Consider the following 26,641-nt stretch of genomic DNA (forward strand, 5'->3'; position numbering starts at 1 on the left):
AACAGAATGCCATAATGGAATAATTGCAGAAGAATGAGAGATTGTGATTTAGACAGATTAGACTGGAAAGACTTACCCTAGGAGGAAGAGTTGCTAGATAAAATACAGGATACCCAATCATTTGCCATCACTTCATGGCAAATAGGTGGGAAAACAATGGAAACAGTGACAGACTTTATTTTCTTGGGCTCCAGAATCACTGCAGATGGTGACTGCAGCCATGAAATTAAAAGATGCTTGCTCCTTGGAAGAAAAGCTATGACAAACCCAGACAGCATATTAAAAAGCAGAGACATTACTTTGCCGACAAAGGTCTGTCTAGTCAAAGCTCTGGTTTTTCCAGTAGTCATGTATGAATGTGAGAGTTGGACCATAAAGAAAGCTAAACAACTTCAATGCTTTTGAACTGTGGTGTTGGAGAAGACTCTTGAGAGTCCCTTGGACTGCAAGGAGATCAAACCAGTCAATCTGAAAGGAAGTCAACCCTGAATATTCATTGGGGGGACTGATGTTGAAGCTGAAGCTCCAATACTTTGGCCACCTGATGCAAAGAGCCAACTCATTGGAAAAGACCCTGATGCTGGGAAAGACTGAAGGCAGGAGGAGAAGGGGACGACAGAGGATGAGTTGGTTGGATGGCATCACTGACTCAATGAACACGAACTTGAACAAGCTCTGGAAGATGGTGAAAGACAGGGAAGCCTGGCATGCTGTAGTCCATGGGATCACAAAGAGCTGGACATGACTGAGCGACTGAACAACAAAAACCGTATCATATTTTTAATTAAATCATGCAATAATTTTTAAAATTTAATTAATTAATTTATTTTTGGTTGCCCTGGGTCTTCATTGCTGCATGTGGGCTTTCTCTAGTTGCTGAGAGCAGGCTTCTCATTGTGGTAGCTTCTCTTGTCTTGGAGCATGGGCTGTAGAGTGCAGGCTCAGTAGTTGTGGTTTATGGGCTTAGTTGCCCCATAGCATGTGGAATCTTTCCAGACCAGGGCTTGAACCTGTGTCCCCTGCATTGGCAGGCAAATTCTTAACCACTGGGACCACCAAGGAAGTCTTCCCAATCACATCTGAATTTCACATAAACAATGAATTTTTTTAGTATAAGTATGTCCCAAATATTACATGGGACATACTTATACTAAAATGTATTATTGCATTGCTTGTCTGAAATTCAAATTTAACTAAGCATCCTGTATTTTTATTTGCTAACTCTTGCAACCTTACCTGTAGGTGAAATTTGAGCTGAAACCTGAATGACCAAAAGGAAGTAGCCACGCAAAGGTTTAGGAAAATGATGATTCAGGCAGAAGGAACATTCAGCAAAAATGACCAGAGGGAGGAAGGTACAAATGAGGTTAAATAAGTAGGCAGGGACCAGATCATGCAAAATTCTGTAGGGATAGCAAAGAGTTTGAGTTTCTCTTTCTCTCCTTTAACCCTGAGAGTGATGATAGGCTAGTGGAGTTTTCGGAGGGATGACAAGATCTGATTGGTATTTGGCTGTTGGGTATTTGGCCACTTTTGGAAGGGCTTAGAGGACAAATTCAGAAGATAATTAAACTTAAGTTTGCGTCATTGGCTTAGGAAGGGGCATCTACGTTTGCGGGCAGGACTCCTAGACTTAGGAGTTCTAGGCCATAAGTCCAGGGTAACTGGGTGGTTGCTACATAGGGCAGCTTGGCGGTTGCTAGGGAGTCAGAGGGGCGGGGCTCGACGCTGGGAAATGTCTAAAAGGCGGGGCGGGGGCGGAACTAGGAGTGCGGCGGCGCGCGCCTCGCGATCGCAGGAAGTCGCGCGGGGGATAGAAGGAGTGCGAGCGGAAGTGACGTCGTCCCGCACACGCGGTCCAGCGTGGTTCGAGCGGGTGTCTTCGGTCCGGCTTGGGAAGTTACGAGCTTTTTTACCCCACGCAGGCCGGGCCCAACGGTCTGGTACCAGTCCTGTCGGCAAGATGGTGAAGCCCAAGTACAAAGGACGGAGCACCATCAACCCCTCTAATGCCAGCACAAATCCCGGTACAGTCGGCTGGGCTTGCGGAGGGTGGGGCTTGGAGGAAGCTTGGGGTTAGGGACTCCGAGTGCCTTGCTTGAAGTGACTTCAAGCGCTGTCGCCTTTGGGTAAGAGAAGGGCGAAGGTGATTCCTTGTTCAGAGGCACTGAGGAGGGCTGAGTCTTGCCCGCCTTTCAAGCGTAGATGCCGGACACCAGGTCTAAAGCCGGGAAAGCGAACTCTTGGGCCTAGCAGCCTTGGGGCGTTTCCAAGGTGAGACTGGGAAGCTCAGAGTTGGAAGGGGCACTTAAATTTGACCTTTTCTTGTTTTCCTGTGTGTGTCGGGTGTTGGAGCCCCTCCCCCAATATAGTTAAGTCTTGTATAAGTCTAGCTCAAGGAATTGCTAGAAGTAAGTTAAAGTCAGATAAAAGTCATGTCGGCCAACCCAACTGGCCTTTTATATTTTGCCACACTTGCCTGCCACCTTAGCTTTGGCCGTTTAAATGAGAAAAGGACTGTAGATTTGGCTCTTGGAATCGTCCAAGTGCATAGAAAACGTTACGGATAAATAAATACGGTCGTGTCAGTAAAGATGTTTTTGGAGATGTGTATGGATTTTGAGGTTCCACCACGGAGTGAACAAGGTAGCCCTTGTGAGAGTCCTTTCCATTTGGGTTTAGTTAATAAAACATATTAAAATGTGGCTTAAAGGTTTTGGTTTTGGTTCATGTTGAATGTTTTCCCTGGACTGCTGCTAAATTATTCAATTTGTGGAGACGGGCATCTTACAGTATTAAGCCTGAAAAGGCCCTTAGAGATCATGATGTTATAGGTGAAGAGACTGAGCCAAAATAGGTGAAGTGGCTTCTCACAGTTGACAAGTTAGTGAGCAGTAGACCCACCAGTCCTGTGGTCTCAGCCTCTTTTCTACTGCATGACTTCAGGAGTAGACAGACAGGCGACTTGATGCGCAGCTGATAGTCACGTCGGACTCTGCAACCCTGTGGACTGTAGGGAAGGCATCCCCAAATGTGAAGCTAGTGTTACTATGCTAGTTTGTCCTTCTCTTTCTCTCTGAGATGTAAGGCAAAAATTGCTATCTATTTTTCTGTTGAATAAACTAAGATCAAGCATTAGGAAATTAAGAATCTGGTACATTGGGAACACCTAGGCTTCAGAATCATACAGAAGCTTCACAATGCTTTTCCTGGAGCAGGTACTCAATATTTGTTCCACTGAAACCCAGAGCTAGGCATCTTAGTGGTTAACAGCAGAGATGGTGATCCAGTGCTTTTGTTCAAATTCTGTCTGTGCCATCTTTGTCTTCTTTGTACAGGATGGCTGCCCACTGTGCCTCAGTTTCTTAAGCTGCACAATGGGGATAATGTGACCCTCTTTATAGGATTGTTGTATGGATTACAAGTAGTATGGACAGCACAGTGCCATAACTAGTGCTCAGAAACCTTACCTGTTATCATTTTCAAAACAGTCCTATGGAGGAGTCAAGATTAGGTCAGCTTTGTCATACCATGTAGCTTCCAGGAATGATTCTGTTGGAGCAACAGGTGGAGAAAGTGGAGATTTTGCACTGAGGTGGAAGCTTGCCTACTTTAAATGAACTGGTTGGTGTGCTTAAACCAATGGCTATAGTTAGACTTGTTGGTTATCAAATAGTGTTCAGACTACTTTTGTGTTTCCTAGATCGAGTGCAGGGAGCAGGAGGCCACAACATGAGGGACCGGGCCACAATTCGACGCCTGAATATGTACAGACAGAAGGAGCGCAGGTGAGCCTGGACACTGTTGTCCCCTCCCCCTTCCCTTCCTGCCCTGGACTTGTAGCTGTACCTGTGAAGTCCTTGATACTCCCACCTCCACTTTCCCCAAATAGGCATCCCCTAATGTGACGCCAAGCCAGCATTGCTATCCTAACTTGTCCTTCTCTTTCTCTCTGAGATGTAAAGCAAGAATTACTGTCTATTTTGCTGTTGATTAAACTAAGATCAAACATTAGGAGATTAAGAAACTGGTACATTAGGAACAGTTAGGTGTCAGAATCATACAGACTCTTCCTGATGCTTTGCCTGGAGCAGGCACTCAGCATTTGTTCAACTGAGCATGTTTTTCAAATACTGTTTTATATGATCAACTGTCAATTTTGAGTTAGAGACATGAGTAGTGGGTGGTGAAATAGTGATCGTATCACAGTCCTTACCCTACAACAGCCCTGTTGCTCACAGCCTCGGCCTCCACGAATGGTGTGTTACATCTCAGGGTAAATGTCTGTCAGATAGAAATCTGCTTTTCTTGAACAAGGCATATAGAGCAGTGTCATGAAAGCAGCCAAAAAAGTTGTTTTTTAAGGCCAGACTTTAGATCACCACACTGTGGCACTTGGACACTCATCACAACTCAGAGTTCTGCTGAGGCAGCCTCGACCGCAGGGACTTGCTGAGTGTGACATTTTGTGAACTGGTCTTAATTTGTTTGGTAATTGGATTCTTCATCCGTTCTAAAAGATGTGTCTAAAACACAAACGTCAATGAACTTAATCTGCCTTAGTCACCTCCTCTGCAGTTTGTTTTAAAATTTCGAGTTCCAGCATAAATCACCCTCTACTTAAAATTCATTTAAACCAGCCTTCAAATAATTATCCCCAAAAGGCTCAAGTATGTGATTTTTTTTTTTTAAAGCAAACAGTAAACAGATTTTTAGACATGGGAATTAGTTGTTATTCATCGAGCAAATATCATTACGTGCTCTGTTGCAAGAGGTTAAATGGCTTGGGGCAATCTGTTTTGAATGTCAAAGGACTTTTTGGTTACCAAAATCTGTATTTCATGATTGCTTAAAACCCGGAAAAGGGGGAAAAAAAAGAGGTCCTTTTGATGGGAAGGGTATTCTGTAAACCCAAATTTGCCCTTGTCTTTCTTCTGTCCTCAAACCAAATCTGTTATTTCCTCCATTTAGGAACAGCCGTGGTAAAGTGATTAAGCCTCTGCAGTTTCAGTCAACGGTGGCATCTGGCACAGTGGCAAGAGTGGAGCCGAACATTAAGTGGTTTGGTGAGTATGATCCTCTGCTACTTTTGCCCTAGAAAATGTGCACTGTTTGGGAAAGGGTAGAATGTTCAGGTGTCTAAAAGGTATTCGGGTTTTGGGAACCTGTCAAGGACAGTATGAGAAAGGAATGAGCTAAGAAGTCCCTGCCATGGGGAAAATGCAAAGAAAAGTGGTACCGGTGGCTTTCATAAATGACTTCCTTTTTTGAAAAGAGCTCATCATTGTTCACTGAGAGTGAACCTCTTAGATGAGATCGTCCTGAATGACTAGCATTCACAGACCTTGGAGCGCTCCTATGCTCCTCTTCTAATTTCTGATCACCTGGAGAGATGACTGAGAGGTGTCTTGAGGTGTGTTTGTGCCTTTAGCCTGAAGTTCCTCTGAAGCCTTTTTTCTTAGTGCAGTTGTATTTGGACTGAGTGAAAATGAAAGGACCTCTCGTTAGTCCTTCCCAGGAGTGAGTAGTGTGTCTCCAGAGGCAGTGGGAAGGCAGAATGTCTTCCTTTGGAAACCCCACGTTCATCTCCGTCGGGGCTCCCAGCCTTTCCCTCAGCACTGCCAGCTGTGTGGACATGTCAGGTGGTCAGACCCCATTGTTTGCCTGCTGTTTGAACTGTACTTGAACATCTCTTAACATCTCTGGGTGGGACGGGTATCCCCTAGAAAACTGCAACACAGGAAAGTGTCTGAGAGGCCTTCAAGAGGCCTTTAGCGTGGTGGCAAGGTCCTGTGACTCTAGATCCAGACCTCCTGGGTGCGAGTCCTCATTCTACCCTGTCTGGGACCATGAGCAAGTTCTTAAGTGTGCTCATCAGTTTTCCATCTGCAAAATGAAGACAAAAGTAGCACCTGTTTTGTAGGTCTGCTGTGGTAATTAATTGAGTTAATCCATGATGTAAAGTGTCTAGAATAGTGTCCAGTAAGAAGTACAGTGGAAGCATTAACTGCTGTCGCTGTCGCCGTCCCCGCCGGTGTGGTCTTCACTGTGAGTTTGGCATGTGTGCTGCCATGTGCCTTTTAGTGAACAGGCTCTCACTTCCAAGGTGTGCTCCAGGAGGTGTTTCGTAGTTTTGTTTTGTTCCCTTGCAGGGCTTGGTTGGTTGATGGAACAGTCCCTTCAAGCTTTCATCATCCTCAGAACAGGAGCTATGACTCTTAGGAGACGCTGTGCTTCGGGATCCTCTGAGTACACTAACTGATCAGCTGTGATTGGCTCCATATTTCTTTGCCACTTCTTGCCGGAAGTAGAACATCTGTCAAATCCCAGTTCCATTCAGTGATGTTTATTTTTCAGTTTTGTCCAGTCAGGAAATTGGACTTGGAAAACTACTGAAACCCTTTGTGTGTCTGGGTTGGTGATTTAGTTCGTAGTGAATGAATGCAGGAGAGGCAGTTTTTGTGTTTTTTGGTGTTTGCCTTCTAAGTTTAAAAATGGCTTTAGGGTAAATGTGTCAGGTGTTTGGGTAAGTGAGGGCAATTTAAAAATCTTGCCTTTCACTGTGTCAATGGGAACATGGAGGCGAAAGCAATAAGGAGCAATTTATTAAATGGTAACATTCTTTTGTAAAACAGGAAATACACGTGTGATTAAGCAGTCATCATTACAAAAATTTCAAGAGGAAATGGACACAGTCTTGAAGGATCCATACAAAGTTGTCATGAAGCAAAGCAAGTTACCCATGTCTCTTCTCCATGATCGAATCCGGCCTCATGTAAGACGGAGGATGTCCCTGGCAGACCACACAGATCCCTCTCTACCGTATTTAGCTCTTGTTTTTTCTATGGAGAATAGTGTCTGATGCAGTACTGATGAGCTTTCTGAGACTTCTCCTTTCGCCGTTATTAAGGGTCTCACCTTTAGCATGAATCGAATTCTGTCGGAGAGGTTCAGTAGCATGGTGGACCAGAGTACAGGCCTGACTTTTAACCTTTTTGCTGTGGCCCTTTCTGCAGCCTTAAAGTCAGGATGGGCCACCTCCTTGGGTGATTGGATGCAGATGAAACATCCATTAAGGCTCTTGGCACAAAGCAAGCACTTAGGCTACCAGTTAATTAGAGCTAAATAGATCATGGCTATTACCGATACCATTTTTAAATGTTTTTGCAGGCAAACTTGTTTAAGTGGTAATTCCTTCAAACTTTGGGGAAATGTAGAATTAGGACTGGGTTGGTAGGAAAGGAGACTTTGGTGTTGAGTACTTTCAGCTTCAGTGAATTCCTTTAAGAGTCTTGTCCCCTGAAGGAAAGGGTGCCTGTCAGATTGGTTGTTAAAATCGATGAAGTTCAAAGTGCAGAAAGGACTGAATCTGGCTTGAGTGGAGTGAGTTTCACAGGGAACCAGAGAAGTGGCCTAAAGCTTGGCTGTACATTTTTACATGAACTGAATAATAATTTCCCCAAACATCCATCAGTTACAGCATAGAGCTTTGGTTCCAGCATCAGGAGGGGAAGAAAACATTGACATACATACAAGAATTAAACAGTTCAAAGAAAAGTGTTTACTTGCAGAACAGAATAAAACCCAGGGCCTGGTTATTGCCCCAGGTTTTGTCAATTATGCTTTGTTTTATGACGGACTAGAAGAATGGCACCTATTAGTGGAGTGACTGTTTTCTGTCAGGGAAACACATGAGTGTAATTCGTGAAACACAGACAAGTTGCTCATTTCTCTTGTTCTCTCTGTCTGTTCTCCCTAAAGCCATCTTTTAACAAACTGTTGAATCCTGTTTATGAGAAGAACAGAGAAGAAGCTCTGTTGTGGATTTATTGCTTTGTTGCACATGCCGGCTGTTCAGTGCTTTTAAAATGCAGCGCTTAAATGCCTGATAGTGTAGAGTGGGGGGTCCACGACTGCAGCAGCCGGCTTGTATTTTGGTGCCAGTACTCAGAGTAACTGATGAGTTTTCTGCTTTGGCCTTGAAAAACCTTGTGTGTGTTTGTGTATGCTCAGTCGCTCAGTCATGTCTGACTCTCTGTGACCCCAGGGACTGTAGCCCTCCAGACTCCTCTGTCCATGGGATTTCCCAGGCAAGAATACTGGAGTGGGTTACCATTTCCTTCTACAGGGGATCTTCCCAACCCAGGGATCAAACTCAAGTCGTTTGCATCTCCGGCATTGGCAAGTGGATTCTTTACTTTCCACTGCACTACTTCAGTATCCACTGCTCATAAAATCTGATTCTGAGATTGGCTTCACAGTGTGGTCAAATCCTGGGGACAGAGGAGCCGGTGGGCTACAGTCCACGGAGCTGCAAACAGTCGAACATGACTGAGCTCGCACATGCATGCACACATGTAGTCAAATCAAATATACTTTTAACTTTTGCACACTCACCTGTATGTGCATAATAATTACTGTGGTTTTTATTTTTTAACAAAGCTACTTTTAATACTTTGGGGTGAGCCCCACAGGAATGAAAAACACTGGGAAGGGGTAACCCCCTCACCCCTAGGAGTGGCCCAGGGGGAGGGAGGCTACCTGGGGGGTAGGAAGCACAAAAGGGACCCGCTGCAGACTCGGGGCGAAGGGCGTGCCATCCGAGCTGGGACCCGTGAGCGCCACAGGAGAAACCGCGAGCGTGGTGGGACTGGCTCCGGGCACACAGGCGACGGGCGAGAGGGTTGGACCGAAGCCACAAGGCTACTTGGGTTCCTCCTCGTTTGCCTTTTTCTGCTTCTGCTGCGTGATCTCCGAGTCCCTCCGCTTGCAGGCGGCAGCAGAAAGCCCATCATCTCGGTGCTTTCCCTTAACCGAGTTGCTCTGCTTTTTCATATTCTTCTGGCGGGCGAGCTCGCGCTGGTTACTGCGGGTCATGCAACGGCTCCGGCCTGCCTCTGTTGCGTCCCCTCGTTCAGTACCAGTGTTTCTATGGCAATACTACAGTCAAAATACTGTAACTTACTTTGCCTGTGTATTTTATTGTACCCTGCATATTACTACATTGTACTTCCTGAGGTATAGGTTTATAGACACAGATCCAGGTATACTGTATTTTATAGGCTAAGAGATTTTTAAGGATAATTTTGGTCATGATTTTCCCAGTGACTTTAGAACCTAATTCTCATGTGAAACATGACTGTTCTGTGTGGGGGTGTTCCCTTGTTGGAGTGTAGTGAGTAAAAGTAAACTAAGAGATGGGTTAGAGACTCTGAGAAAATGCTAATATCTTAAGGATCTTTAGGAGTTGGAGGGGATTCTGTTTAGAAGCCATGGGGTTGTTCTGTCTTCTGAGTTTAGTAGCTGGTGCTTACAGAGGAGCCTGTACTGAGGGCAGAAGGTGATTTTTTTTTTTTAAACTGAGGATATTCTCTGCCGGCTATTAACAACATACTGTTACGTGATAGATCCTAACTCAGACTGTGACTTTCATCCTGCTTCAAAAATTCCTCTGCTCGTAACTGCTTTATAGGCACATCAAATTCTAGTTAGGATCAGGTTCCCTTTATCACATCTAAACTATTATTTTGGACTTTTGCTAGATGTTTTTCATCTGAAGACTTTCCATGTGCATTTAATAAAAAATGTTACCTAAATTAGGGAAAATGTTATCTGAAACTAAAATGCATCTTACAAAACAAGCAATTCCTTTTAGCCATGAAAGAAATTAACTTCCAAGAAAAAGTTGGCATTTACAGTTGGTTTAAAAAAAAAAACACAAATTCGAGCATGATCGTCCTTGACAAAATCTGTGAATTTGGCGAATTTTATGCACTTACTTGAAAACTTAAAAAAAGAGAGGGGGTCAGAAAAGAGAAGCTAATTTTCAGTATTGTAACCTTAATTACATTTGACTAAAAGTTTATGATAAATGAAATAAAGCTGAGTTTTTGGCAAGTCTTACACACAGCTCTTCATATTTGCTTTGCTTATTTGTATTTTGTATTTCTCTAAGGAAGCTTACAGAACTTGAAGAAGAGGGGAACAAGTGTGTTTGCTATTGAAATAAGCATTTTTGATGAGAAGTCAGGCTGTATTCCTGTTACATATTTTGGTATGGGTTGAGCTTTGTAAAAATGAGAGCAGAAAGCCTTTCTTGGGTAGGTTTTGAACTTTATGCTTTTGCTCTGTGCTTTGTTTGGTGTTACCTATAATTTTCCTCTCTCTTTAGAATGCAAAGGTGCACATCCTTGATACTGAAAGCTTCGAAACAACATTTGGCCCTAAAGCACAGAGGAAGCGGCCAAATTTATTTGCAAGTGATATGCAGTCACTTATAGAAAATGCAGAAACATCCACTGAGAGCTATGACCAGGGCAAGGATCGTGACTTGGTAGCTGAAGACACTGGTGTGAGGTACTGTTTTGAAGTTCATGCACATCTCATCGTTTGCTCTTTTGTAAAACAAACATCTTCTGTACAGTTATTTACCTGCAAGAAGCTCAGTAATTTATCTCATAGATGGAGTTAGCCTCTTCCCTTATACTAGAAAATTTAGTGAAATTGGTTGGGGCCAGATGGAAGTTAATTTAAGATAGATGATTTACTATTGGCCTCTTAATACCCCCAAATAAAAATAAGTGACACTTTCTTTGTAATAATAGCAGTATATTCTGTCACAGGCAATTTTTCAAAATATAGTTAAATTGGAAATACAGTAGAAAGAAAAGAAGCACTCCTAATTCCTCCACCTCTGTTGTTATTAATATTTTGGTGACTATCAGGATTTCCTTAACCAGAGTCTCTGGTTCATGGATGGCCTTTGAGGTTTCTGTGACCATCTGAAGGTAATATGGAAAACTTTTGTGCATACATAAAAGTAGTGAGGTTTTGTTGTTTTTTGGGAAGAGGAGGGAGAGGAAAAGGATCCGTAACTTTCATCATACTTTGATAGGCATTCATACCCAAAAGGAGATCAAGAATCATTCAAGGGTATATGTATATGTGTGTGTGTATATATATGTGTGTGTGTGCATGCTAAGTTGTGTCTCTGTCCATGGGATCCTCCAGGGAAGAACGCTGGCGTGGGTTGCCATGCCCACCTCCGGGGGCTCTTCCCACCCAGGGACGGAACCTGCATCCCATGTCTCCAGCCCTGTCAGTCTGGTTCTTTACCACCACTGCCACCTGGGAAGCACACACACACATACACATTAATCTAGACGTTTCTAATGTGGCGTTTTTACTTACAAATGTGATACTTGAAGACTGTATTTTAACTTGCTTTGACTTTAATGTATTTTTCTCAATTATTAAGAATATATTTCCATGTCAGTACTTAGTCAACAGCAGTATAATGTTTCATGTCAGAGTAGATTTTTGTTGTGGCCAGTTGCATGTTTGGACATTTACACTGTTCAGAGTTTTCCCCTGTGGTAGACGATTGTAGGGTAAAACGTCAGTGTGACTAATTCTTTCTTATCTTGAATTGTTCCGCAAGGATAAATTCCTAGGGGAAAGGACAATGTCCAAGAGTACGCAGGTTTTTGATCGGTGGCTGCCCCATTGCCCTCCAGGAAGGGTCTTCCAGTTTGATGCTCCCGGTTCCCCCTCCCGTGTCCCTCAGGCGCCCTGGTGGAGACATGCTGTCCCTGCCTCAGCCCCACCGCCTCGGTGCTGTCCTCAGCCCATCGTTAGCGCTGGGACTCCTGGAGGTAAAGTCAAGCCACTTGAGGCCAAGCAGGAAGAGGCAGCGAGTTCATTTTTTCCTAGAGCTTTTTGAACTTTGTATGTTTCTACTGATTTGAACCACTCATTCCTTTTCCACCTCGAAAAGGCACAATCAGCAGTAGTGTTAGTTCTCGGTCGTGTCTGACTCTTTGCAACCCCATGGACTGTAGCCCACTGGGCTCCTCTGTCCATGGAATTCTCTAGGCAAGAATACTGGAGTGTATGGCCATTCCCTTCTCCAGGGGGTTCTTCCCCACCCAGGAATTGAACCTGGGTCTCCAGCATTGCAGGCAGATTCTTTACTCTCTGAGCCACCAGGGAAGCCCTCAGTCAGCAATAGGGGAGACAAAACTATTTTTTTATGTCAGAGACATTGGGTAGATATCTTTGAGGCTAGTAAACAGATTCTCAACCTTACCAGCAGAGTTTCACTCTCCTTGGGAGCTGTGGCTTGTGAATTACATTGTAGGTCCTGCTGATTTCCTTTTCATAATTCTCTGTGACAGACTGCCTAAGTTAAAGCTGCTTCTTAAAATTTTTTTAATATATATTTATTATGTATTTTTGCTGCACTGGGTCTTGGTTGCTGCGCTTGGCCTTTCTCTAGTGTGGCGAGTGGAGGTTTCTCTAGTTGCGGTGTGCAGGCTTCTCATTGCGGTGGCTTCTCTCGCTGCGGAGCACGGGCTCTAGGGCGCGCAGGCCCCAGTGGTTGCAGCTCATGGGCTCAGTGAGTGTCACCTGGGCTTTGTTGCCCCACAGCATGTGGGATCTTAGTTCCTCGATTGAACTCACGTCCCCTAGTTTGCAGGGCAGATCCCTAACCACTGGACCACCAGGGAAGTCCCACCACAGAGCTTTGAGTAGAGTTCCCTGTGCTATATAGTAAGTAAGTAAAGTCGCTCAGTTGTGTCCGACTCTTTGCGACCCCATGGACTGTAGCCTACCAGGCTCCTCTGTCCATGGGATTTTCCAGGCAAGAGTGCTGGAGTGGGTTGCCATTTCCCTCTCCAGTGCTGCATAGTGGGTTCTCATTTAGTTGTCTGTATTACGCATAGTAGTGTATATGTGTCTGTCCCAGTCTCCCAACTCATCCCACCCCCCTTCCCCACTTGGTGACCATAAGTTTGCTTTCTGTGTGTGTGGCTCTGTGTCTCCTTTACAAATAAATTCATCTGTACCATTTTTCTAGATTCTGCACACAAGCAATATTATACAGTATTTATCTCTTTCTGTCTTACTTCAGTCTGTATGACAGTCTCCGGGTACATCCACGTCTCTGCACATGGCACTGTTTTGTTCCTTTTTGTGGCTGAGCAGTAGTCCGTTGTATGTATGTACCACACCTTCTTTATCTGTTCCTCTGCCAGTGGACATTTAGGTTGCTTCCACATCCTGGCTGTTGTGAGTAGTGCCGCATTGAACATTGAGGTTCATCCATCCTTTTGAATTACGATTTTCTCCAGATAGATGCCTAGGAATGGGACTGCTGGGTCATGTGGTGGCTCTCTTTTTAGTTTTTTACGGAACCCATGTACTGTTCCCCATAGTGGCTGTATCAGTTTACATTTCCATGAACAGTGTGGGAGGGGTCCTTTTTCTCAAACCCCTCTCCAGCATTTATTTTTTGTAAACTTGATGATGGCCATTCTCACTGGTGTGAGATATACCTCATTGTAGTTACAATTTGCATTTCTCTAATCATCAGCCGTGTTGATAACAACTAGTCTTTTTATACCCCTTTCCCTGGGCACATGGTTGATTTTTCCTTAAAACATCCTTTAATCGTTATAGCGCATCAGTTGCTCACTTTGGTTGCTTTCTCGTTTAGAAATGAAGCCCAAGAAGAGATATTTAAAAAGGGACAGTCTAAAAGAATATGGGGTGAGCTCTACAAGGTAAGACTTTAAATTTTCTCTCGTTGAGTGGTTCCTTTGGCCTTCATGATCTTGTGAGAAAATGGACTTGGACCTACTGATGCTCTGTCCGTCCACCCATCCTTTTTCCATGGAGAAACCAGGATGGATATGGCTTTGCACATACTACTGTTGTTGTAGATAACCGCGTTTTTTTTTTTTTTTTTTATTACTCATAGCAGTAACAACCACATTACATGGATTCATATATTCTCTGTTTATATTGATATTTCTTTCGATTACTTGATGAAATGAAATTTCTGCTGAGATTTATTATACATGGTTAGAGCTGCATGAAAATTTTTGAGTTCCTTCGTCCAGCTGTCTTTGTTTTACAGACGAGAATGCATGTCTTGAAAGCTTGAGTACCTTCCCCAGCTCACCCAGGTAGTTAGTGCAGGAGGCTTTGTGTCTGCTGAGTCCTGGTCCAGTGCTGTTCAGCTGGCTGAGTTGCATTTGAGTAATATTCTCAGTAACAAAGTCTTTCAAGCATAGTCACGTAATCAAACGGTAACGTAATAGGAAACTAGTACCATGAAAGCAAACTAAATTTCTTAGGTTTTTTGGTAAAATGCAAAACACTTATAACACAGAAACTTAAGAGGTTTAAGAAGTAAATGATTCTACTCGCTATTGCATAGCAGTCATGAAATAGACTGGTTTCATCCAAGCCAGTTCTGTTTGAAATTTTGACAAGTTTCAGATACCCACAGAGTGAAAAACACTTTTTAGAATACTGATCGCTGGGTGTTGAGATTGGCTCAACCTGCTCTCCTCATAAGACTGTTGAGAGGTTATCCCTGTTATTGCTTTATTTTTCCCAGGTTCCCTTAAATGCCTTCTCTCTTTAATTTTGCCTGTGTACTACTGTAGCAAATCACTTTCACCTCTTTGAATTTGCAGGTGATAGATTCATCAGATGTCGTGGTTCAGGTTCTTGATGCTAGAGATCCAATGGGTACACGTTCTCCTCACATTGAGACTTACTTGAAAAAAGAGAAACCCTGGAAACATCTCATTTTTGTTCTTAACAAATGTGACCTTGTTCCAACCTGGGCAACGGTAAGTACAGCTGCTAATGCAAAACAGATGACCAAGGCCACGTGGCTCGTTATCCATGAATAAGTAGGTGTCGTGATAGGGTTTGGGGCAGCAGATGGGGCAGCAGTGTTGCACTGTTGAGGTTGTAGTCACTGAAGTGTCTTCATTGAAAGCAAAACTAAAATGGGCTTCATTGATGATGGGCAGTTACCTTTGATCCCTGGTTGTTGGCAGTGGCACAGCTGCGGTGCCCACGGGAGGACTAGTGTGGGCCTTTAGAAGGGGCGGCAGCTGCGGCCCCTGGCCCGTTTCACATTATGTTAGGTTAATTGCCTTTAGTAACAGTGAAGGCATTTTGGGAATACTGTTTTGTGTTTATAAGGCAGAAAACAGCATCAACTGTCATACTTGAAAAAAGTATTTCAAAGAAGTACAGCTAACATTTTCCTTGGACAGCTGTACGTGTGAAGTACTGTCCTGTCATTCACACTCTGGTTCTTCCTGTGCTGTAAATAAACAACTTCCAATTTACCAGCTTCTTTCTTTTCTCCCTTTAGAAACGATGGGTTGCCGTCCTCTCCCAGGATTACCCGACACTTGCTTTCCACGCGAGTCTTACTAACCCCTTTGGCAAAGGAGCATTTATTCAGCTTCTGCGGCAGTTTGGAAAGGTATCGAAACCTGGCCTGCCCCTCCTGGAGTTGGGGGGCTGTGGGTTGGTCTGAGAATTTCTCTTCCCAGAGTGTGTCTCATCTCCTACATCTTCTCAGTAGTGAGAACGGTGTGTTCTGGAGCTGTAACCACTCACAGAGCCTCAGGATTACAGGGGATCCTCAGATGCTCAGCCTGTACCCCCTTCCCCAGCGAACGTCGCTTTCCTTTCTGCCTTGTCCCTGGCATCGAATGGTCCACCCTCTGCTTGGTGTTGATGACCTGCCCTCTCCCAGCACTCTCTCCACTCTGGGCTCCTAGGCCATGCAATTCTCTCCCCTCTGCCTAGAAGGGACCCTGCTGGACTCCAGCTTCTGATCCCTGGTCAGACGCTAGTTCCTCAGGGAGGCCCTGAAAGCAAACCTCCTCGAAATTTCCTGTTCTGTACCTGCAACTGTGTATTCATGTGTTCAGTTCATCTTACCTGGCCTTTTTTTTTTTTTCTTACCTGGCTTCTAACAAAGGATACATGACCTCTGTCCTACCCTTCCCTGCTTTCCAGAAGAAATTCATGGCTCTTAACTTCTGGCATTTTCTTCCATATTTTTGTACACGCTTATGAGTTTGTGTTTCATTCCCCACCCCACTCAGTTTTACGTGTTTGTTAAGTTCCTGCTGTGAAAAATGAGAGTTAGGTTTCTTACCCCTGTCCTCTCTCTCCACTTACTGTGTCCTTGTACGGCGTTTGGCTAAACTACCATTTGTTCAGTGTTTATAGTATTACGACCGAAGTGTCAGTCCCTGCTGATCCACAATGCTATGATTATAATTCCTTTCCAGCAGGACCTTCTGTTTTATCTGGTGTTAAGTAGCTCCGCTTTATTTGTCGCTGATGTGTCACCAAATCCTCGATAGCGTGGGAACTTTCAGAGTGTCCAGCACCTCCCGTCCAGGTGGGGCCACGTCCCAGACTGCGGCTGGGTCTTCCTGGGATCTCCTCTCACCATCATCTGAGAATTCACAGGGCTGTTCCCTGTGTTGGCTCCCTTGTTCATTGAATCCTTTTTCTTTCTTGGTTTACTCCTTTTGATGGAATGTGTTTTCCAAAAGCTTTCTGAGGAAGAGTACTTTGGAGGAACATTTTTTTGAGACCTTGCCTTCTGCAAATTTCTTCATTCTACCCTCACACCATTTGTTCTTAGAATGTTGAAGGTACCCCATTGCATCTTCATTTTTTATTTTTGGCCTTGCCACATGGCTGTACGGTTTTAGTTCCCCAACCAGGGATTGAACCCATGCCCCCTGCAGTGGAAGCACGGAGTTCTAACCACTAGACTGCCAGGGAAGTCCCAATTGTTGAATTTTCTTTGCTTCAGTACATTTATGACATTTTGTCTAATTTTCTGGGCAGTTACCTTGATTCGGTCATTTAGCTGTTCTATCACGAAATGTGTTTTGCCTCTCACTTTTAATTTTTAACTTCTGAAAGCCCTTGTTTAACTCCAAGTCGCCCTCCCCCCTTTTATAGCCTGTTCGTGTTTCACGGATGCACTAGCTTCTCTGTCTCTGAGGACGATGAGGATAGTGGTATTTGGGAATTTTCCTCTACATTTTCTTACATTGACACTGTGTCCTCCAAGTTGCTGTTTTGCTGTTTTTTCTACTGGAGTCACACTTCAGTGTCTGGTTATTCTTGGTTCTCCATTCATTTTTAAGAGTGAGCCACAGACAAAAGGCTATAGAAGCTTTATGCAGGGGGTGGGCTTGTTGAGAGGCTTTACTGTAGGGTGACTGGGAAGAAACCCAGGATTTCATTGGGGGACACTCTAGATGGCGCTATCTGCAGGTCTATTATTCTTCGTCTTATTTTAGCTGCCCCATGCAGCGTGCAGAATCTTAGTTCCCTGACCAGGGATTAGACCTGTGCCCCCTGCAGTGGAAGTGCTGAGCCCTAAGCACTGAATCATCATGGGAGTCCCCGTCTGTAGGTCTTCCTCCTGGACCTGTGAGTTTCCCTAGAAGGGAGTCTTCCCGTCTCCAGCTCAGGGGTGTGTGGACCTGGTTGCCAGGATTCTAGGAGTGCAGTGGGAGTAGGGGCCTGGGGTTGCACTATTCAGTATTTAGATGTTCAGCTCTCTGGGAACACTTGCTTTCAGCAACTGTTCTGTGTAAATCTGGGGTCCTTGTCAGGCCTGAAAATTAGAAATATTTTCAAAGATGTAGGGTTCCAAAGCAGTTATTGTCTTCTAAGCCTCCGGGGCACAGAACTTGGGGCCCCTGTGCTGGGCAGGGGAGGGAGAGGTGTGACTCTTTGTACAGACAGTCCACTGGTCAGTCCTCTGGATTTCAGGCCCACCCTTACAGCGGGCTGTACTGCCTATTCCCGAGGCCTGTATTCACTGCATTTTGCAGTGTATTTGCTGCATTTTTAGCCTTTCTACCTTTGCAGCCATGTAGCTTTCACATTTTGTAGTGGGCCAAGTTAGATACTACTTTTTAACTGGTAGTATTCTGTTGACATCACACATTAGTTTGTTTTGTCTCATCTCTAGCTTATGCTTCCGTTCTGTGTGTTTGGCTCTCTGGGGATGGGGGTGGGGTGTGAATTCCCACTTTTGTCTCTGTGGTTGTGGGGACAGGGTGTGTGTGAATTCTCACTGCTGTGGTCCCAGGGGTTTGTGGAGGGAGTGGGGCAGTCACAGATGTTCAGTCCTCTGTCTCTACTCAGAAGCCCCCATTCATTTGTAGACTCTTCTTGAGCTCTGCCTCCGTGAGACTCTCACCCAGCTATCTAGCTTTTGATGCTGCCTTTCTTTTCTCTTGTCATTTGTTTTTGGCAGTGAGTATGCAAAATGTGTGCAGAGAAGAGGAGGGGTGGGTCATGGGATTGGTGCATCTGGTAAGGTTCTCTTCCCTGAAGACATTGTATCAGTGGATAGCATTCTTCTAAACTGATGACTAATGAGCTATTTCTTCCTTTGTTTCTCAACCTACATACTTTCAACCTTAAAACATTCAAGAATAATTTCATATGAGTGACTGAGGCGCTGACTCACCTCTGATTTATTAATGAGGACGTGTATGCAGCCCACTCAGACTAGGCAGGTGGTGCGTGTCTGGGCTTTAAATCAAGTTGTATTGGTAGTTTGTACTGTGTTCTTTATGGCAGCAAAGTAACACAACCTGTTTGTCCCAAAGATACTCACTCCAGGTGTGTGTGGTGTGTATTTTTTTTTTGAACAGTTGCACACAGACAAGAAACAGATCAGCGTGGGGTTCATTGGCTATCCAAATGTTGGCAAGAGCTCTGTGATAAACACGCTGCGCTCCAAGAAGGTTTGCAACGTGGCCCCCATCGCAGGTGAAACAAAGGTACCTCTGGCTTGGGGGGTCTGTCTTACTTTGACTTATTTCCACAGAGGGTGATAACTCAGGACATGGAAACGTCTGTCTGCCTCTCTTGGATGAGATCTCCGTTGGGCGTTTAGTCCCCTTGTCTCAAGTGGGAATGTCTTGGAGCTGTTTCTGCCCTTTGGATAAGACTCCTTTGGGTGCCACTGCCTGATCTTGGCACGGTTTGCTGTGTGCCCCTTGAGTCTTGTTTTCATGTCACTCCAGCCTTTTGTTTTGATAAACAAAACTGGAGAATATTTGATGTCTGGCTTAAGAAAGAACAATTCAAGTTTAAGACAGATTGTGCTGATTAGAGGGCCTACCCTAGAACACGGAGTGTGGGGTGCAGCATGGTTCTGGTGAAAGGAACTGGGGCCAAGCAGCATGAAGCTTCCAGAAGTACTTTTCGAGAAGTCAGAGAACGCTTTACTGGACGTTATTGCACAATCCTAGATGGAGAGCCTGCCTCTGCATTATTTTTAGACCCTTAGCTGATGGAAGCTATAGTTTATGCCTCGTGGAAGTGCCTCGTGCACGGCATACGGAGGAGGGGCTTGGAGCTTCACTACCTAGCAGGCTGCTCCTCTTATGACCGCCCCCGCACCCGACCCCCAGCCCCAACCCCCTTTCTTGTTAGATGAGCATCAGGGCTTTGTGAAACCCCTCTCCGGGACTGAGCCGAAACAGTCAGAAACAGAAGTCTCTGCTTTTAGGTCTGGCAGTACATTACCTTGATGCGTCGGATCTTCCTCATCGACTGTCCGGGTGTGGTTTACCCCTCCGAGGACTCGGAGACAGACATTGTGCTGAAAGGAGTCGTGAGTGTTTTGGTCCCGGGAGGCTCTGTGTTTGCCTTCGAGGGGAGCGTGCTGTGGGGAGCTCTGGAGACCTCTGCTTTTCACTCATTCAGCAGGCAGTTTGGGGTCAGCCTGTCTGACCAGACTGGAGGAACGTGACACTGAGCAGGGCGGCCTCCCTGCTCCACTTCAGCCTGTCTGAGGAGGCTGAGGGGCATATCTGGTCAGTGTCATCCCACAAAAGCGTTTGTCGTTTACACACGGGATCCAGAGGGAAGCAGGGCCTGTTTATGTTTAGCAATAATTCATCTTCGTGGGTTTATGGGTTGAGTCATTTTGGAACTCGGTCATTTCCTCACTTGTTTCTGAAGACGACCTAGAGCTTTAAATGATTCCACTTAACCTTCGCCAGTGTTTCTGGCTATATACATCCTGGGCGGCTCCTCCCCTCCTTCCTTAAACTACTTATTCCCTTCTCTTTGTGTCCTGGAATTGGCAGACTTTTAACCATTTCTGCAAGTCAGTAGCACAGGGCATTCCGAGTTTAAAGTGCTTGCGGAAGCCATGCCGTCCGTTTGTGCTGAGCCGGATTAGAGCCAGCTTAGAGAGGGGTTCTGGGTTCCCGGCTGCGGTCGGCTTTCCATGGCACTCCTTCCAGCCAACCATGTCTCGCCACCTCTGGGCCCTGCTTGCTTTGAGGCATTGAAATCTATTTTCAGACACGATTACAAAGAACCCTCGGAGCTTCACTCCTTCCATAGTCAAGCTTGTAAGCAGGAGCTTTCCTATCAATATTTAGGTTCAAGTTGAAAAAATTAAGACTCCTGAAGACCACGTTGGTGCTGTACTTGAACGAGCAAAACCAGAATATATCAGCAAGACATACAAGATTGATTCTTGGGAGAACGCTGAGGACTTTCTGGAGAAGCTAGCTTTCCGGACAGGGAAGTTATTAAAGGTGAGCCAAGGTTTGTGAGAATTCAGACTGGGACCTGCTTCAGGCCTGTGTGCGCGGTGTGTGCTGTGGCCCTTTTTTTTTTGGTACATGTGTGTGAGCAGTGTGAAGTATGAACCTTGGCAGCAGGTGGTGACGGACAGCTGGGACAGCGATGTGCCAGCAAAGCGGGAGGCGGCTTTGTGGTTTGAATTGGGCATCTTTCTGCAACGTTTCAGGGTGGAGAGCCTGACCTGCGGACTGTGGGGAAGATGGTCCTCAATGACTGGCAGAGGGGCCGGATTCCTTTCTTTGTCAAGCCGCCCAATGCAGAAGCCCCAGCAGCCCCTGAGGTAAGACAGAGGTGGACCCACCTCTCTGGAAGTGGGGTTACTGGACCCACATGTCTTTGGACTACCATCATCTTCCTTTGGGGTATAACTTCCAACTGCGGTGTCTCCCATCCCAAGTGCTACTGGCTGTGACCTTGGGGGGGGGGTGACCTGGAAGTAGAGGTGTGATAGAAGACTAAGTGTAAATGCCAGTCTTCAGGGCTTTGAAAAAGGAGAGCTCGTTACCTGTGAGTGCTCGCTTATGGTTTTGTGTCTTGTGTTCTGCTTGAAGAACAGAGATGTTTCCAAGGTTTATTTTGTTTCACAAACCCAATCAGGTGCTGGGCACTGGGAGCACGGGATTAGGTAACATGGTCCTTGCCCTCAGGAAGCTCGTGATCAGGCGGGAAAGGAGAGTGGTACGGTGGATGCTCAGGGAAAGTCTTAGGTCTTGGGGCTCTGAGCTACCCCGAGAAGCTTCCCAACCGTTTCATGTCCCTCCCGGCAGTGGACTGCGCAAGGCTCCAACTTGAGTACTTTGCCTTTCTATTTTAGGGTCTTCTTCAGAGCTCAGCCAAGTCTCTTGAAGAGATGGCTTTAAGTTTTGCTTTAAGCTAGTCTTTTGGGTCCATATTTCTCTGATATCCTCTCACCTGGCTCCAGTCCCAGAGTTTCCATTGTCAGCTAGAAATTTCCATTTGAATATTTTATCTGGCATTTCAAAATCAACATACCTGAAACTGATGTTACTCAACCTTTTCTCCTCTTCCACTAAAACCACCAGACAACCAGTACTGCAGGACAAGGCCCCGCCCTCCTGTACACGCACACATGCACATGTCCACGTGCCAGTGGAGGAGTACCTGGTGTTTCTGATCCTAGATGGGCCTCATCTTTCTGTACCTGTTACACAAGCTCCGGAACCAGCTGGGTAGCTGCCAGAGTCAGTGCAGACCCCACAGGTTAAGGGCTAAAACCCACAAGCCTGCCCCCACCTCACGTGCCAGCATAGACGGGGTTCTCAGGCTACCCACACATCTGCCCAGCTGACTGCGAATTCAGTGCTTCCCATGTGTGATCATTTGCTGAAAGGACTTGCAGAACTCAGGAAAGTGATTTGCTTGTGATTGCTGGTTTATTATAAAAGATACAAGTCAGGAATAGCTGAATGTCAGGTGCATAGGGCATCTGTGGGGTGGAGGGTGGCATGGAGTGTCCACACCCTCTCCCGGCAGGCCACCCTCCCAGCACGTCAGGGTGCTCACCAGCCCGGAGGCTTCCTTACAGGTGCGGTTGACAGTCTCGTTAGCCATGGTGATTGAACTCAATTTCCAGCCCTCTCAGCAATTGCTTGGGCTCTCGGTGGCCAGCTCCTAGTCTGAAGCTGGATCCCAGCACAGTTGTCTCAATAGCATAAACTGATTTGGGGCAGAGGGACTTAGGAAGAATAACAAGAGACACCAAACGTTTTAGGAGCTTTTGTGCCAGGAACTGGGGGTCAAAGGCCAAATGCATATTTTTATTACCCTGCTGGAAGACATGTAGTGCACAGATAAATATGTGATGTCAGGATGTACTGATTGCGATGAGGGAGACTAAACCAGGTTGAGGGGTTTGTGGGAGACAGGGGTGCTTTGTAAGTGAGATGGTTAGGGCTGGCCTCCGGGGAAGTGGCCTTTTAGGGGAGACCTTGGTTACCTGAGGCAGGAGCTCTGTGGATGTCACAGGAGAGGTTCCAGGTGCTGGGAGCAGTACCCCCAACACCTGAGGCAAGGTGAGCCTGATGTGCCGTGGTTCTGGAGGGAGGCCGTGGGGTAGGCAGCACTGTGGCTGGTGGGGCCGAGGCCTCTGGTCCAAGGAGACCATCTTTGCCCCCAGGTGACCCTGTGTGGAAACGGCGGGGTTTTCTCTCACTCTTCCTCCGTGTCTAGTTGTTAAGTTGAGGCAATTACCCCCGCTCTGTGACTCACCCTTCCCTCTTTTTGGTGGTGGCAGAAACTCCCTTGAGAATCCCAAGGCTAAAAAACTACCTTAATAGAAAAACGTATGAAAACATACGTAGGAATTTTGTATAGTGTTTCCTGAATTTCATGGGTTCCTGATGTATTTAGTGCTTTGTGCAGCCACCTCGCCTGTGGAAAATTCCGTGAGTTGTTCCAGCCTCAGCTGTAAGTGTCCATACTTGAGGCCTCGCACTGCCAGCCCACGTTTCCCTCGGCCCCTTCCCCGAAACATGCTTTGGCATCTGAGTGTTCACCACCTCGGGGCTGGTTCTGAACCCTCCATTTCCTCCCACCCTCCTTTCGAGCCGCTTCCTCAGTGCCTCTCCTCCACCCTCAGCACTTTCTAAACTAGCGCCTCCTTGGCCCTCAGCATTCTGCTGGGCCTCCATTCTTCCCCCGGGGTGTGCGGTCCCTGTGACGTGCTTTCTCAGCAGCCCCCGTTCCTCCAGTCCTCAGGGGTGGTGTAGGCGACCTCCTGTGTCTGCAGTGTGTCTAGCGGTTTGGGTTTTGATGGCAGAGTACTGTGATTGGCGCACCCTTTCGGATTGTAGCTGTATTCCTCTCATCCTTGCATGCTGGGTTCAGGGCTTAATGCACACTGACTTAATGATACGTTAACAACATGACTGAGATGTGCATGTTTCTGACACTTTCCCTTAGTCCTGAGAAGAGGACTGCCTCATTTGAGAGCATGATGTGTAAGTTCAGAAATTCAGCAGGGATAATGCACAGTATTATAAATTGGGAAAAAAATTTTTGAAAAAGAAGAGATACAAGAATATGTGTAACTGAATCACTCAGCTCTACACTTGAAACTGACACAATACTGTTAATCAACTATACTCCAATGTAACAAAATAAAAATTAAAAGAAATTCAGTTTTCATTTTCTGATTCCATTTCTCTCCCCACCCCCACCCTTCTGTCCTGATTAGCTTCCATCCTCCTCATCTTTGGAAGTTGCCACAGAAACAACCCAGAACAACCCAGAAGAGGAAGTCACAGAAATTGTAGGTGAGGAGTCGGAATCCATCCTCGAGAAGGAAAAAGAGGAGCCCCAGCACTGTGGCATCGATTCAGAAATGCAGCAGATTCTGGCGCGGGTCCGGCAGAACTTTGGCAAGATCAACGTTACACCTCAGTTTTCTGGGGATGACCTGGTTCCTCTGGAGATGTCCGATATTGATGACGAGCTGGAGAGCCTTTCTGCAGAGAGGGAGGAGGAGGAGGAACAGGAGCACCCAGGAGACGATGAGGACGAGTTTTACGCAGAGTCTCAGGAGGAACACACGGGACGCACCACTAAGGCCGTTATTCAAGCCCTGGATGAAAAGATCGCCAAGTACCAGAGGTTTTTAAACAAAGCCAAAGCTAAGAAGTTTTCAGCAATCAGGTAGCGTCCTCTTGATCTCACAGATTGCTGTGTGCTTATTCATTTTCCCAGAAACTTGCCATAAGGAATTTTTTATAGGGTAGGGGAAGGTGTCGCTATACATTTTAAAAATGTACAGCTGCTTGAACCTTGAGAAACTTAGTGGTTGAGTCTTTTACAAATGTCCAGGGGCTGCAGAAATGGTGTTGCTTCTACCAGTGGCGTTAACCACATACATGAAGAAGAGCAGGTTTCTTTCATCTGGGAGCTTGTCACCATCCTCACGTTTGCGTGAGCTGTGGGCAGTGGAGGGAAATGTCAGACAGTTTCATTACCGGACTCTTCCTTTTCAGGATATCCAAGGGACTGAGTGAAATGGTTTTTGCAAAATCTGAAGGACAAAAAAAAAGAAAAGCTGAAGAAGATGTAGACAATACAGGTACAGTTAAATTACTGAAATCAGGTAGATGCAATATGCATCTTCAGAACTTTGGGAAATTTAAGTTTTATCTCGGGAATTATCTCTTGTACTGTCATCCTGACATTTATCATATCTGGCAGATCACGCTGGTTCCACTTACTATTTATCACACAAATTGTCTTTATCTTTTTTTTTAATATCTATCGTTTATTTTTGTATGGCTGCTCTGGGTCTTTGTTGCTGCTCTTAGGCTTTCTCTAGTGTGGCGCGTGGTGGCTCCTCTTGGTTGCAATGCGCAGGTTCTCATTTCGGTGGTTTCTCTTATTGCAGAGCTCCAGCTCAGTAGTTGTGGTGGCTTAATGGCCCCATGGCCTGTGGGATCCTCCCAGATCAGTCATAGAACCCTTCAACCCAGTCGTGTCCAACTCTGCGACCCCATGGACTATATCGTCCATGGAATTCTCCAGGCCAGAATACTGGAGAGGGTAGCCTTTCCCTTCTCCAGGGGATCTTCCCAACCCAGGGATCAAACTCAGGTCTCCCGCGTTTCAGGCAGATTCTTTACCAGCTGAGCCACAAGGCAAGCCCAAGAATACTGGAGTAGGTAGCCTATCCCTTCTCCAGGGGATCTTCCTGACCCAGGAATCCAACCGGGTCTTCTGCATTGCAGGCAGATTCTTTACCATCTGAGCTCTCAGGGGAGTCCTTATCGTTTTTTTATTCTGCACATTTCTTGGGGTTAAATTGGTAATTCGCGTGGATCCAAAGACAAGTTTTTTTGGGTGGGCAGATGGTTCATATATTTATTCTTTATGCAGTCATTCTAATAACTTCTACATCAAGTATGTTTTCAAGATAAACTGGAGGCCTGGGATTACTACCCCCAATCTGGCAGCCTTCTGGCGTCTTCCTGGTTTTATCTGTGTCTCATACCACACTGTATTCACACCAGCCTTCTGCCTTCCTCCTCCAGTATATCAAGTTCTTTCCCACCTTAGGATTCACAGGCACATTTTAAATAAAAAATTCCCATTTCTTTTCTGTGTGTGCGTGTTTTGTTTCCAGCACCGACCAAAAAGGGAAAGAAGAGGAAAGCACAGAGGGAAGAGGAGCAGTCAGACAAAACTCGCAGGACGCTTACATCTAAGGAGGTACGTGTTTTGGTCCTCAGCATCACCCAGTTTTAGAGTAGAGAGGGGAAGTACATTTCTTACAACTCACACTTTATGAAATTAATGCTCTAGAGTTTAAGTCACAGAACCCGAGTCCTAGGTGACCTGGTTGAGGTCAGTGAAATAGGATTAAGAGTTGACCTTGACTGCATGAAGGTCAGCTGAGTGTATGTCTTGTTTCAAGAAGGCCAGTCGCTGCCCTCAAACTTGGGGACTACCGTTAGGAGGCATCTGCTGGGTTTATGTGGCCTCGGGGAAGTGACACATGATGAGCCGAGTTGTGCAGGCAGATTGCTGCCATCTGTGAAGCTCAGCTCTGTAACCAGGCTCTTGAGAGCTGGAGGGGTCCCCTTTGGGAGGTGGAGAGCTTGTTATGAGTGTCCAGCCTTAGACCAGAGGACCACTTGGCAGGAGTGCCGAGGAAAAGACGCAGGCATCGGCCGAGGGTTGGGCCACGTGACAGCCTGTCACTTGGAGCTGCCGTGGAAGTGCGGGCTTGAGTCCGGGAGGTGAACCCTCGCTCGTTGTCAGTGCTGCCGCCAGGTGTTGTGCGAGCAGTCTGGGAACGGAGCACAGAGAAACAGGGGCCTCTTCTGTGACTTTCAGCGTTTGTTTGATTGGTTTTTTGCCTCTTGGTGTGTGTGCTGTTTTTGCAGAGGCGGCGAGAAGCACGGCAGCAGAGATCCAAGAAAGTCGGTGTCCGCTACTATGAGACACACAACGTGAAAAACAGGAACCGGAACAGAAAGACCACTGACCCAGAAGGGCAGAAACACAGGCACAAGAAAGCCAGACAGAAGCAGTAACGTGTTAAACGTTGTTTATTAAATTATACAAAAACATGCAACTAGACACTGTTCATTGTCTTCATGCCCACTTGGCATTTCAAAGGCCAGAATGCCTCTATTCTGAGATTGGACAGTTGAAACCACCCACCAGTACT

At 45.9% G+C, this 26,641-nt stretch overlaps 2 protein-coding genes across 3 annotated transcripts; one reads left to right on the plus strand and one right to left on the minus strand.

Annotated features, from left to right (window-relative positions):
- Positions 1-1,819: 1,819 nt before the first annotated feature.
- GNL2 (G protein nucleolar 2) lies at positions 1,820-26,545 on the plus strand. 2 transcript variants are annotated; one of them, XM_043461860.1, is made up of 16 exons: positions 1,820-2,027; positions 3,704-3,788; positions 4,972-5,066; positions 6,636-6,775; positions 10,172-10,356; positions 13,499-13,565; positions 14,487-14,645; positions 15,182-15,295; positions 18,519-18,647; positions 19,382-19,486; positions 20,265-20,423; positions 20,639-20,752; positions 23,669-24,126; positions 24,459-24,544; positions 25,592-25,677; positions 26,355-26,545. In XM_043461860.1, the coding sequence occupies exons 1-16, from the start codon at positions 1,964-1,966 to the stop codon at positions 26,502-26,504; spliced, it is 2,196 nt and encodes a 731-aa protein (XP_043317795.1). In that variant the 5' UTR covers positions 1,820-1,963; the 3' UTR covers positions 26,505-26,545. The 2 variants fall into 2 exon arrangements, with proteins under 2 accessions (XP_043317795.1, XP_043317796.1); XM_043461861.1 differs by lacking the exons at positions 1,820-2,027; positions 3,704-3,788; positions 6,636-6,775.
- On the minus strand, positions 8,703-8,902 carry LOC122437209 (small EDRK-rich factor 2-like). Its single transcript, XM_043461864.1, has one exon. The coding sequence runs from the start codon at positions 8,875-8,877 to the stop codon at positions 8,704-8,706; it is 174 nt and encodes a 57-aa protein (XP_043317799.1). The 5' UTR covers positions 8,878-8,902; the 3' UTR covers position 8,703.
- Positions 26,546-26,641: the final 96 nt, after the last annotated feature.

The sequence above is a fragment of the Cervus canadensis genome, chromosome 2 (assembly GCF_019320065.1).
Source record: "Cervus canadensis isolate Bull #8, Minnesota chromosome 2, ASM1932006v1, whole genome shotgun sequence".
NCBI classification, from domain to species: Eukaryota; Metazoa; Chordata; class Mammalia; order Artiodactyla; family Cervidae; genus Cervus; species Cervus canadensis.

Bases quoted from the DNA above. Each gene is read 5' to 3' on its own strand.
- GNL2 (XM_043461860.1), top strand. From the start codon at position 1,964: ATGGTGAAGCCCAAGTACAAAGGACGGAGCACCATCAACCCCTCTAAT. The intron at 14,646-15,181 runs GTAAGTACAGCT...TTCTCCCTTTAG, and splicing joins TTGTTCCAACCTGGGCAACG to AAACGATGGGTTGCCGTCCT. The intron at 25,678-26,354 runs GTACGTGTTTTG...CTGTTTTTGCAG, and splicing joins GGACGCTTACATCTAAGGAG to AGGCGGCGAGAAGCACGGCA.
- LOC122437209 (XM_043461864.1), bottom strand. From the start codon at position 8,877: ATGACCCGCAGTAACCAGCGCGAGCTCGCCCGCCAGAAGAATATGAAA.